Genomic DNA, 12,391 nt, shown 5'->3' with positions numbered 1-12,391 from the left:
TTTGTTTTCCATGTCTCTTAAGGTAATTTTGAACATACACCTCTCCATTCTTCACTCAGCAGCTTTCAGCTTTTGAATGGTTCCCACATTAAAAGTCCACGTGCTTTCCTCTCTACCTCAAAGAGAACCCTGCTGCCTAACAGTACAGTATTTTGATACAGAAGATTGAGACATCATGATAACAGTGGTTATGATGTTGTGGAAAGAGCACTGCTGTAATTGACTTCTATAGAGAGAATAAAATATTAGTACATCGGTTGAGACTTCAGTTGTTAACTCATTCACTCAGAGCTGTTGAGCAAATAATGTGTGAAATTGAAATGCATAATTAATGGAGAATGAAGCTTTCAGATCACAGCAGTGTGTCCTTTATAACAAAACTTCCTGGAGGAAAAAAAGGTTTGTGCCAGATTGGGATTCATCATTTCATGGCATTTTGACAGTTGTGCATTACTTAAAGTATGTCTTTTTGTTCCTTTATATGCATTCTGAAAGCTGTAATATGACAGTAATAACTCTGTGTCTCTGTTCAGCACAGATTCGATCAGTTTTGCATCAACAATTTCATCTCCCAGATGATAAGCCTTTCTTCCGGCGGGCAAATGCATTTGTTTTCCGTGATGATTTACCAAAACCATTTCCACTGATTAATCCACATGAAGGCCTCAATCCTTCAGGAGGTAAATATAGACAAAATATTTTGTGCCATTTAACATCATTTAGCAAATATTGGTAATAGTAGTTATTTGACAGTAGTTCATACAATGATTTGTTTGACACTTTTCTTATATGAAGTCTAATGCAGTACAAATTTATAGTTAAAGGTGGAGAAGTGGCTGTTGTTCGGGGGCTTTACAGTTATCATCACTACATGCAAGACCGAATGGATGATGATGGATGGGGATGTGCCTATAGATCACTTCAAACAGTGGTGTCATGGTTTAGGTATATTATGTAACATTCTGTGATTCAATATTGTGACTGTAAAGTATACATTTTATGTAGTTAAACTTTCTTTCGCAAAAGTGATCACAACTGTAGAGCATGAAGACATTAGCTGTTACAAGGCAGAGATGAAATAAAAACATCAATTTCTGATTGCAGGTGGCAAGGCTATACTGACAAACCAGTGCCAACGCACAAGGAAATTCAAGAATGCCTTGTTTCAATAGGTGATAAACCATCATCATTTATTGGATCAAAGCAGTGGATTGGCTCCACTGAAGTCAGCTTTTACTTGGAAACAGTACTGGGTGTGACATCAAGAATTTTATCAGTGAGCTCTGGTGAGGAGCTTGCATATCAAGGAGGGGAGTTACTGGAACACTTCAGAACTCATGGGACTCCAGTAATGATAGGTATGAATTTAGTTAGCTCAGTACAAAACTACTAGATGCATCTATTTAATTGATTCACATTTTTACATGGTAAATATTGATGTGTTTGGCGTATAGCCTTAAGTTCACCTCTGCTCAGTACAAAACTACTAGATGCATCTATTTAATTGATTCATGTTTTTAAATGGTAAATATTGACGTGTTTGGTGTATAACCGTAAGTTCACCTCTGCCCTTATTCTCATAAGAATTCATTTATTAGCCCATGGAGATGAAAGATGAAAAGTCACTTTGCACAAGCTCAGTAGCCTCTAAGATGACATATTCAGCTAAGAAAGCCAAGTCCGTGTCTAAGAACCTATCAGAGAAACATGAAATCCCAGATGCCTGATTTTAATTCGGGACCATATGTCCAAATCCTACATAACTTTAAAAGTATGATTGCTTCTGAAAATATCCTGATACAGGATACATTTCATGGGTGAAAAGACTTTACTCATTAGAGATTAAATCTGTGTAAAAGTGATGGTAACACACAAAACAGGACATTAGTTTGAGTAATAGCAATAGGTTGCATTACTAAAGAGAATAAAAGACAAAGGTAGGGTTTTATATCATTGTGATTTCTTCGTTACTGTTTTATAGGGAACAAACTATAATTTCCAATAATGCAGAATACATTAACATGAAATATTTTAAATATGATCAAGCAATTTTAGAAAGTACTAAATATTGTAAAGTAAGTAATATCAAGTGGAGAGTAGAGAAGTGTCACACAGTGGCCACACTAAAGTCTGGAGACACAGCAGACAATTATCATACAGAAAAGCCAAATTAATTCAGGAGAGCAGACAGTGAAATGAGCGAATTCATGTTGTTCTAGATAGTGAGGTTATACTTTAGGCTGCTACATGGTGCAGAAGTAGTGGCTGATTGTGAATGAGTCTGTGACTTTATGCTGTGGCACTTACCACGTAGTAGTGCATTGCTGTTGGATTTCTCGCACAAGAGCAGCCTTCAGTAGGATGCTTAGCTCCTTGTATTCCTTCAGTCTGTGCAAATTTCTGTAGAGTCATGTCACAAGAATACCGCATTCTTAAGAGTTGTCCTCCAGAGTTGTCCTGCAGGAAAAGGAATGCTGATAATGTGCAAGCTTTATCAGGAAAGGGGGAGAAGCGATTCAGTTACAGAGTGTAAGCACTTGAGAAATAGAAAAGAGGTGGTGGTGGTTAGTGTTTAACGTCCCGTCGACAACGAGGTCATTAGAGACGGAGTAGAAAAGAGGAAAAGGGATGTTGGGAAAGGGCAGAGAACGAAGACTGTAATAAGACAGATAGAGATCAGTTTTCTAGACTATAACTGAAGTGAAAGGAAGAGCCAAAGCCAGTTGAAAGAAAAGAGCAACTAACAGCATCAGAATGATAGTCAAATGCTTCAAAAGATGAAGATATTGATTAATAGAGCCACTTTTCGTGAGTTATTGATGATTTATTGATTGTGGCCACTTATTCAGCTCTTACATTCCGTTGGGCCCGCAGCATAGTGTACTTTGACATAATGAAAATGAAAGCACTAAAACTAGCTGCAATAAGGTAATATATTCAATATTTTACAAGACAGACCTGTTTCAGTTTAATTGCCATTATCAAGTGACCTGCAAAAATAGCATTGGTAAGATTATTTATACATAAATGATGGATGTTTAAAGACACCGTAGAAACAGTGATAGTAATCCATCAAGCTTCTATGTACATCTGAAAGCTCAACACTACAAAGCTGAGGAAACTGAAACTGTGTTAGAAATTAAACAGAATACCAAAACGAATAATTATGAACATTCCCAAACTAAAGCTGTACATACTTTGTAAACATATAGCATCATAGTAAATAACTGTGAAAATATTTGTCAAAAATATATTTTTTACATTTTTTAACTACAAAATATCATACTTACCTAAACTTGTGAGGAAAAAAAATTACTATAGATTCAGTATGGTTGTCATTTCCTACTCAACATAAGTACCAATCCAAATGTAAACATAAAACCGCCATGATTTTTGTGTAGATAATCTTATTGATGTTACTTTCGCACATCACTCAGTAATGGCAATTAAGCCAAAACAGGTCTGTTGTGTAAAATATTGAATATATTACATTATTGCAACAAGTTTTGGAACATTTATTTTCATTGTCTTCAGATTTTGTTGACACTATTGTTTGGTACTCGATGAAGACAGTCATATTGAGTATCAAAACTGACATTATAGATTATTTTCTGTAATTATTTATATTTGTCGGCTGTTGATCCTTGTAAGAAACTGCAACGTTGAATGGACTTTTCAAAACCTGTGATTTTGCCATTGTGCCTTTCAGCTGTCAGCAACCACCGGTCATTTCTGAGTGCACACTTTTCTCATGTAACTTCCTAAGGTGGTTGGCTAAATATATGGAGTGAGATGGTGCAGCTCTTAGGATACTGAACATGCATTTTGGATTCAGTGATTTAAATCACTATTTGGCAATATACCGTAAATTTAAATTTTCCAAGGTTCTCCAAAGTTGTTTAAGTCAAAAATTGTTCCTTTGAAAAGGACTTGGTTGATTTTCTTCCCCATACTGCACCAATTCTTGCTTGTACTTCCTGCCTAATGACCTCGTAGTCGACATAACATTAAATCCTGTTACCTATTCGTACTTGGTGTAGGTAATCTTGTTCATTATCACTCAGCACTAAGTGTTGAGGTGACAAGTGGAAAAGTGGCAGACAAGTAGTCAGTAACAACTAAGTTCTTGTCGTAAAATCAATCCAGAGCAAATACAAATGAGAGAGAACCATAACGCAAGCAGTTGAACACTGTATCTGATGAAACTGCTGCAAAACTAGGTAAATGATGATAAGCGAAGGTGCACACATATTTAAGTGCAAAATTCTGCTAAAGGGCACACCCATTGTACTCTTATCTTGTGCTATTAACAGAACCACGAGGAACTGTGTCTACGTGGCAATCGTGATATCTCGGACTCCATATGAATGCTGCTGTGTGGCAGGGAAAAGGAATTGCCGTCAGATCATACTTATTGATGAAAGAGATGTTGTTGGGGGCATAAGAGATTGATCAAATCTTAAAACTTGTTGTCCTTAAGTGTAGTTAGAGGACATATTTGAATTTGCCAATTTTCAACTTTCTTAAGCTTCATCTTCCTTTATTTTAACAGACTGACTCCAGCAGAAGTGATTAACCAATAGAGCTTCCAAATTTTTGTATACTTCTAAGTAATCAGTGTTTAGAGAGGAACTTTCAAACTATGAAGTGTAATTTATATCAGAATATGTTATCAGAAATTTATCAGTTCCAAGGGCAAGTTGTGCAAGCACTGTTTTTCTGAATGTTCAGTTTTGTGAAAAATCATTTATATTACACACTGAAGCAGTTGATTAATAAATGCAGTTCTTCAGGAATATGAGATAGAGAAACATTGTAATCTGTTTATTTAATCTCTAGTTCCTGGGTGAACTTGCTCAGACTTTTTTAGTGAAATTTGCCATTATTAAAAAGGCCACCATCAACCTGGTTTCCGTTTCCCACGCTAATGGTGTTTGCAGACAACATACCATGGAACATGCCTACCAGATAGAGAGCAGAAAGTGTAGATGTAAGCACAGCACTTGAAGCCCATTTCTGATTGGAAATGTTTCTCCAGCCTTCATGCAGAAAGCATTCTTATGCAGAGCATTAAAAACAGTAATTCATAAACTACTGAGCTACGTTGGTGGTTCAGGTTTGCAGGAGAGAGGCAGGATCATTCTGTTTTATAAAATTTATAATTCTTTTGAGGTTATATGCCTTACATTAATCTCTCTTTCAGGTGGTGGTGTCTTGGCTCATACAATCATAGGAGTCCACTATTGCAATGAAACTGGGAATTTGAAGTTTCTGATTCTAGATCCACATTATACAGGAGTTGATGACCTAAGTATAGTTCAAAGTAAAGGCTGGTGTGGATGGAAAAGTGTTGAGTTTTGGTCAAAAGGGGCTTTCTATAACTTATGTTTACCACTGTGTCCTGTACTTATTTAAGTTATACACATTCTTTCAACTGTAAAGACTGGGCATGTTACTGCTGCAAACGCTGTATTTCCTGTTCAGTTTTATAAACTTTCAACACATTCTTTTTAATGTTGATGTTCTTTTGTCTGTGTCAGTGAATTGCATTTGATCTTGCATACAGTTTTGAGTGCATGAATGACTTCATATGTGTTGGTGTTAATCACCCAATTAATATATTTAACCTTGAGAAACTATGTTTGCAAGGCAGTTATGAAATAACTGTTGCTGGTAACTCTGTAGACTAGTTTTCCAGATCTGAAGGCCATACATACTCATCTTCCTTCATTATAAAATGTGGGTATTAACACTAATTTTTCTACCCATATATATTACTTTGAAAGAAAAGTATTGTGTGAAAAAAATGTGCTATGCAGGATAAATGCTTTTAAAAGAATTGTTTGTAAATAGTATCCATCATTTGTAAGTTGTAACATGTTTGGTTTCTGCAGTTATAACTGCATTTCTTTCTAAAATTATTTGTTGACATTTTTATATTGTTATTTGTGTGATGTTTTATATGGTATTGTTCTATATTTTTCACAATGGATATTTAAGTTGTTGGTGTAAAATAAAATATTTTGTTTTTGAAAAATTAGTCTGATTTTCTGCTTTCTGGTAGTACCGTTAATTCTTTGCTGCCAAGAACAAAATAGGTTTTTTTGTGAAAAAGAAAATCATGGTAAAAAAATGTACAAATACCAGATGAGTTACACGCCATCTTCAAACATTTTTGTAATGCACAAAAGAGAAGTCATGGTGGATTGAAAGCTTGGAACGTCTAAGTTTCTGAAGATGAGAACGTGTGTACAATACTGAGTTAATGAAGAAAGAGAATGAATGAATATTGTATATTCATAATAAAATTGAAAGTTGATGCAGTTCTTTCCAGATTCATACACCAGTTTGCAGCAAAACATTTTATTTTAAGCTCAAGTGCATCCTTGTATCTTAAATATCAGAAAAAGATACCTTTGCTATCTTTTTTCATTAAAATAACAGAACTATGAGTCCTCCCTTCTTCGTCGAGTCTTGATAATGTGAGATTGTACTGTACGTGTAATTTGCATTTTGTGTTTGATAGTAATGTTATTTGGGCTATTTCCTCTTTGTTTGGGTAGCACAGTATGAAACCCTAGATTCCCACGCTAATGAAGTTTATTTTGTTTAATTCTTGATGTGTAAATTAGTAGGAAATAATCAGTTCAATGATGCAACGATCACATGTGATGTCATTTTGGCCCGAAGCTAAATATTGTGGGACACTGGCGTGAGTAAAGAAACTTCTCTCTTACAGAATCATTTTATGCCAAAAAAAAAAAAAAAAAAAAAAAAAAAAAAAAAAAAAAAAAAAAAAAAAGAGAGAGAGAGAGAGCGAAGAACATGATATCTTCTGTCATATTTTATAACTATACTACTTGTACCTAACCACCCTTTACTGTGGCTCAGTCTGCTTTAATGTAAAAGAAATAATATGGGAATTGAATATATGGCCTAATCTCCTTCCCTCCCCCATCTCCCCTCCTCCTTCTTTGTCTATCTCTTTGTCCTTCCCCCTGTCTCTGTCCATCTCCTTGTCCTTCCCTTTCTCTCTCTCTGTCTCTCCATCTTCTCCTCCTCACTCTCTCCATCTCCAGCTTCCCCCCCCCCCCCCCCCCTCTCAGTCCATCACCAACTTCCCTTTTCTCTCTGTCCATCTTTTCCTCTTCTTCTCTCCTTCTCCTCCTGCTCCCTCTCTGTCCATTCCCTCCTTCCCATTTTCTATGTCCATTTCCTCCAACCCCTCTGCCCTCTCCTCTTGCCCCCCCTCCTCTTCCCCCCCCCCCTCTCTCTCTCTCTCTCTCTCTCTGTAATCTTGAGCCTTGTTTATTCTTGTTGCAAGTTCAGATTCTGATGAAGTATTTTAATCATAAACCAATAAGCCATAAATACAACTTTCCTGTTTGCTACCATTGTTTCACTGCTTTGAGTGTGTGTGTGTATATATATATATATATATATATATATATATATATATATATAAAAACAAAGATGATGTGACTTACCAAACGAAAGCGCTGGCACGTCGATAGACACACAAACAAACACAAACACACACACAAAATTCAAGCTTTCGCAACAAACTGTTGCCTTATCAGGAAAGAGGGAAGGAGAGGGAAAGACGAAAGGATGTGGGTTTTAAGGGAGAGGGTAAGGAGTCATTCCAATCCCGGGAGCGGAAAGACTTACCTTAAGGGGAAAAAAGGACAGGTATACACTCGCACACACACACATATCCATCCACACATTACAGACACAAGCAGACATATTTAAAGTTTGGGCAGAGATGTCAGTCGAGGCGGAAGTGAAGAGGCAAATATGATGTTGAATGACAGGTGAGGTATGAGTGGCGGCAACTTGAAATTAGCGGAGATTGAGGCCTGGTGGGTAACGGGAAGAGAGGATATATTGAAGAGCAAGTTCCCATCTCCGGAGTTCGGATAGGTTGGTGTTGGTGGGAAGTATCCAGATAACCCGGACGGTGTAACACTGTGCCAAGATGTGCTGGCCATGCACCAAGGCATGTTTAGCCACAGGGTGATCCTCATTACCAACAAACACTGTCTGCCTGTGTCCATTCATGCGAATGGACAGTTTGTTGCTGGTCATTCCCACATAGAATGCATCACAGTGCAGGCAGGTCAGTTGGTAGATCACGTGGGTGCTTTCACACGTGGCTCTGCCTTTGCTCGTGTACACCTTCCGGGTTACAGGACTGGAGTAGGTGGTGGTGGGAGGGTGCATGGGACAGGTTTTACACCGGGGGCGGTTACAAGGGTAGGAGCCAGAGGGTAGGGAAGGTGGTTTGGGGATTTCATAGGGATGAACTAAGAGGTTACGAAGGTTAGGTGGACGGCGGAAAGACACTCTTGGTGGAGTGGGGAGGATTTCATGAAGGATGGATCTCATTTCAGGGCAGGATTTGAGGAAGTCGTATCCCTGCTGGAGAGCCACATTCAGAATCTGATCCAGTCCCGGAAAGTATCCTGTCACAAGTGGGGCACTTTTATGGTTCTTCTGTGGGAGGTTCTGGGTTTGAGAGGATGAGGAAGTGGCTCTGGTTATTTGCTTCTGTACCAGGTCGGGAGGGTAGTTGCGGGATGCGAAAGCTGTTGTCAGGTTGTTGGTGTAATGCTTCAGGGATTCCGGACTGGAGCAGATTCGTTTGCCACGAAGACCTAGGCTGTAGGGAAGGGACCGTTTGATGTGGAATGGATGGCAGCTGTCGTAATGGAGGTACTGTTGCTTGTTGGTGGGTTTGATGTGGACGGACGTGTGAAGCTGGCCATTGGACAGGTGGAGGTCAACATCAAGGAAAGTGGCATGGGATTTGGAGTAGGACCAGGTGAATCTGATGGAACCAAAGGAGTTGAGGTTGGAGAGGAAATTCTGGAGTTCTTCTTCACTGTGAGTCCAGATCATGAAGATGTCATCAATAAATCTGTACCAAACTTTGGGTTGGCAGGCCTGGGTAACCAAGAAGGCTTCCTCTAAGCGACCCATGAATAGGTTGGCGTATGAGGGGGCCATCCTGGTACCCATGGCTGTTCCCTTTAATTGTTGGTATGTCTGGCCTTCAAAAGTGAAGAAGTTGTGGGTCAGGATGAAGCTGGCTAAGGTAATGAGGAAAGAGGTTTTTGGTAGGGTGGCAGTTGATCGGCGTGAAAGGAAGTGCTCCATCGCAGCGAGGCCCTGGACGTGCGGGATATTTGTGTATAAGGAAGTGGCATCAATGGTTACAAGGATGGTTTCCGGGGGTAACGGATTGGGTAGGGATTCCAGGCGTTCGAGGAAGTGGTTGGTGTCTTTGATGAAGGATGGGAGACTGCATGTAATGGGTTGAAGGTGTTGATCTATGTAGGCAGAGATATGTTCGGTGGGGGCTTGGTAACCAGCTACAATGGGGCGGCCGGGATGATTGGGTTTGTGAATTTTAGGAAGAAGGTAGAAGGTAGGGGTGCGGGGTGTCGGTGGGGTCAGGAGGTTGATGGAGTCAGGTGAAAGGTTTTGTAGGGGGCCTAAGGTTCTGAGGATTCCTTGAAGCTCTGCCTGGACATCAGGAATGGGATTACCTTGGCAAACTTTGTATGTGGTGTTGTCTGAAAGCTGACGCAGTCCCTCAGCCACATACTCCCGACGATCAAGTACCACAGTCGTGGAACCCTTGTCCGCCGGAAGGATGACGATGGACCGGTCAGCCTTCAGATCACGGATAGCCTGGGCTTCAGCAGTGGTGATGTTGGGAGTAGGATTAAGGTTTTTTAAGAAGGATTGAGAGGCAAGGCTGGAAGTCAGAAATTCCTGGAAGGTTTGGAGAGGGTGATTTTGAGGAAGAGGAGGTGGGTCCCGCTGTGACGGAGGACGGAACTGTTCCAGGCAGGGTTCAATTTGGATAGTGTCTTGGGGAGTTGGATCATTAGGAGTAGGATTAGGATCATTTTTCTTCGTGGCAAAGTGATACTTCCAGCAGAGAGTACGAGTGTAGGACAGTAAATCTTTGACGAGGGCTGTTTGGTTGAATCTGGGAGTGGGGCTGAAGGTGAGGCCTTTGGATAGGACAGAGGTTTCGGATTGGGAGAGAGGTTTGGAGGAAAGGTTAACTACTGAATTAGGGTGTTGTGGTTCCAGATTGTGTTGATTGGAATTTTGAGGTTTTGGAGGGAGTGGAGCTGGAAGTGGGAGGTTGAGTAGATGGGAGAGACTGGGTTTGTGTGCAATGAGAGGAGGTTGAGGTTTGCTGGAAAGGTTGTGAAGGGTGAGTGAGTTGCCTTTCCGGAGGTGGGAAACCAGGAGATTGGATAGTTTTTTGAGGTGAAGGGTGGCATGTTGTTCTAATTTGCGGTTGGCCTGTAGGAGGATGCTATGAACAGCCGGTGTGGAAGTGGGAGAGGAAAGATTGAGGACTTTTATTAAGGATAGGAGTTGACAGGTGTGTTCATTGGCTGAGTTGATGTGTAGGTGAAGGATTAGGTGGGTGAGGGCAATGGATTGTTCAGTTTGGAACTGGTATAAGGACTGATGGAAAGAAGGGTTGCAGCCAGAGATGGGAACTTTAAGTGTGAGGCCTTTGGGGGTAATGCCAAATGTCAGACAAGCCTGAGAAAATAAAATATGCGAGCATAATCTGGCTAGGGTGAAGGCATGTTTGCGGAGGGAATGTAAATAAAACTTAATGGGGTCGTTGTGGGGGTGTTGTGAGGGTGCCATGGTATTAGAAGGTGGAAAGTGTAACATGAGGTTGAGATGAAAATGAAAATAACTGGAGAAAGTAACTGGAGATCTGTTGTGAAAAAAGGCGAAAAAGTGTTGGTTACAGTTGGGCTATGTTGATCCTGTGGTGAATAGAGAACGATGTGCACATAGGTTAGGTGGTTGTGTTGCCGCCAAAACACGTTAAAGGATGGAGAGATTCGGGAAAATTTCGAAAAAACGGCGTGTAAATGTGTTAAAAGAGTGGTTTTGTGGTGGCAGATTATGAAAATGAGGCTAACAATAGTCTGGCGAAGAAATAATGACGTGAAAACCTGTGGGAAGCGGCTAAAAATTATCAGTGATGTGGGAAGAACGGAAATGGAAATAAAGCGAAAGTTATCAGAACTAGACGAAAAGGTTGTTTAATAGCTGAAATGAACTGTCTGTGGACTAGAAACGGTGGATTTCATAGCTGCGGTAGTGTTGAAAGCGGAAAAAAATTTTTGGTTATGCTTTGGAAGTGGGTGTTTCAAATTGATTTTCCCTGATTTGTGTACCAAATGGAAACTGCAAAATACTAACAACAATGGACATATTAAAAATAAGCCACAATGAAGGAAACAATATTAAATAAAAGAATTTCAAACAATTTAAAAATTGGAAAGGAAAAAAGAAACAATAAATTATGATACAATGCATAAGGTACTGACAGCATTACTTACTCCCCTTGCTTCTGTGTATCATAATTGTTGCCAGTTGAAATTAATCATTCATGGTCCACCTTTTATTCAAACTTTGATTATTTAAATTTTTTGATAATTTTTTAACTAGCAAACCTGACAATACTTCGCAATTGCTAAATACGGTAGAACCCCTGTAATCCGGCACCTTCTGGATCGGGACCATGGTTGGAATGAAAAAAAGGTCGAATTATCCGAAAAATCTAATATTTATTGCAAAAAATATAAAAAGATATTTAGTACAAAAAATTAAATAATTTAACAACTAAAAGACATCTACAGTAATATAGAAAGATGTTTTTTACACAGTGTTAAACAATATATTAACTAAAAAACCTCTACATTCGCTATAATATGTATTGGTTTTAAAAGGAAAAACGACAAACAAATTACATTACTGTACTGTACTTAATAACGTATAAATGGTATATACTGTAAACTAAAAAGTGTTTATAGCACTGCAACACTTTTTACAAAGAAATAAACTACTGTATGTATAAACTAAGAAATGATTATACTATATGCATGGTTTTTACAGTAAAAACGAAGACAAATTACTCGGAAAAAAGGCCAGTGATACATTTTTGTTTAGCAAATGTTATTCTAGATTTAGCTGCAGTGTTCCTCCATTTTTTTATCCACAAAACGTCCATTGGAGTTGAAGTTGGATTCAGCTCGATGTATTGAAGGTCGATGTCAAAAGCGTTTTTTGCATCGTTGTGTGAAATCCGTGTGTGGGGGGGGGAGGGGGGGGGGGGTTCGTCTTCCCCTTCCGAGTCCTCATTCACAGTTTGCTGGCTAACAGCGGCAACAATGTGGTCGTCATCAAGCTCTTCAAAAGTGTCACAGTCTTTCTCACATTCGTTGATCCACTCTTCAACTTCATTGGCAGGGACATTCGGCTCCAGAGTTTGTAGATCTTCAGAGATTTCTAGTGCGTCGCTGTTTTGCTCATCTTCGGTATGCTCATTTTCAGT

General features: G+C 39.3%; 1 protein-coding gene across 1 annotated transcript in view; it reads left to right on the top strand.

Moving 5' to 3' along the window:
- The window catches only part of LOC126198960 (ufm1-specific protease 2), a 73,476-nt gene extending 67,509 nt beyond the window's left edge, over positions 1-5,967 (top strand). The window contains exons 7-10 of the mRNA XM_049935608.1: positions 534-680; positions 819-945; positions 1,105-1,358; positions 5,204-5,967. Of these exons, the coding sequence (XP_049791565.1) occupies positions 534-680; positions 819-945; positions 1,105-1,358; positions 5,204-5,415 (740 nt within the window). The 3' untranslated portion in view covers positions 5,416-5,967. The remainder of the gene's footprint in view (positions 1-533; positions 681-818; positions 946-1,104; positions 1,359-5,203) is intronic.
- Positions 5,968-12,391: the final 6,424 nt, after the last annotated feature.

This window comes from Schistocerca nitens, chromosome 8 (assembly GCF_023898315.1).
Source record: "Schistocerca nitens isolate TAMUIC-IGC-003100 chromosome 8, iqSchNite1.1, whole genome shotgun sequence".
NCBI classification, from domain to species: Eukaryota; Metazoa; Arthropoda; class Insecta; order Orthoptera; family Acrididae; genus Schistocerca; species Schistocerca nitens.
The sequence above is the reverse complement of the archived record's forward strand: the minus strand, read 5'-3'. Positions and strand labels throughout refer to the sequence as shown.